This window comes from Octodon degus, unplaced genomic scaffold (genome assembly GCF_000260255.1).
Source record: "Octodon degus isolate 3935 unplaced genomic scaffold, OctDeg1.0 scaffold00029, whole genome shotgun sequence".
Lineage (NCBI taxonomy): Eukaryota > Metazoa > Chordata > Mammalia > Rodentia > Octodontidae > Octodon > Octodon degus.
The window spans coordinates 3,724,780-3,725,319 of NW_004524605.1; the positions used below are offsets into that span (position 1 = coordinate 3,724,780).

General features: G+C 66.7%; 1 protein-coding gene across 1 annotated transcript in view; it reads right to left on the reverse strand.

Annotated features, from left to right (window-relative positions):
• Meikin (meiotic kinetochore factor) overlaps window positions 1–119 on the reverse strand; it is a 179,373-nt gene extending 179,254 nt beyond the window's left edge. The window contains 1 exon segment of the mRNA XM_023713096.1: window positions 8–119. Coding sequence (XP_023568864.1) covers window positions 8–119 — 112 coding nt within the window.
• Window positions 120–540: the final 421 nt, after the last annotated feature.

The window sequence follows — 540 nt, forward strand, 5'->3', positions numbered from 1 at the left end:
TCGGGACCTGCCGCGGCCTCAGACGTCGCGGGCGGGCCTGGGTCTAGAGCTGGGGTCAAGTTGAGCCTTGGGCCCGCCCGCTTCTTGCGGGTATAGACCCGCAGCGGCCACAGCGCCATCCCACCCCCCCGGCCTCGAGAGCCTCCAGCACGCCGCAGCCCGTCGTGTCACGGGGTGGAGGGCAGCATGTGCACGAGGAAAGGCTCCGCCCACAGCGCAGGCGCCTCGCGCGCTCCCGCCTTTTATGCGAGCCGGCCGCGGGGCCTGCTGGGAAGCCCGAGGACGAGGGCAGCGGCCACGCCCCCTAGAGGCGGCCCCCTCCGCAGTGGGCGCGCGTGGTGTCCAGGTTTCGTGGAAAAACGGGGTTTGTTTCTGTCTAGGGAGTTACTTTACTTTTGATTTCCTTGCTAGTCGGATAGGCCCAAGAGGCGCCCTGATGCCTTCACTGTTCCCTTTTGTCAGCCCCGCAGAAGGCCTTAGATCTCGGCACAGGCCTGCAGGCTAGGGTCAGCCTGGAATGGGATCGCTTTCAGCCTGGTC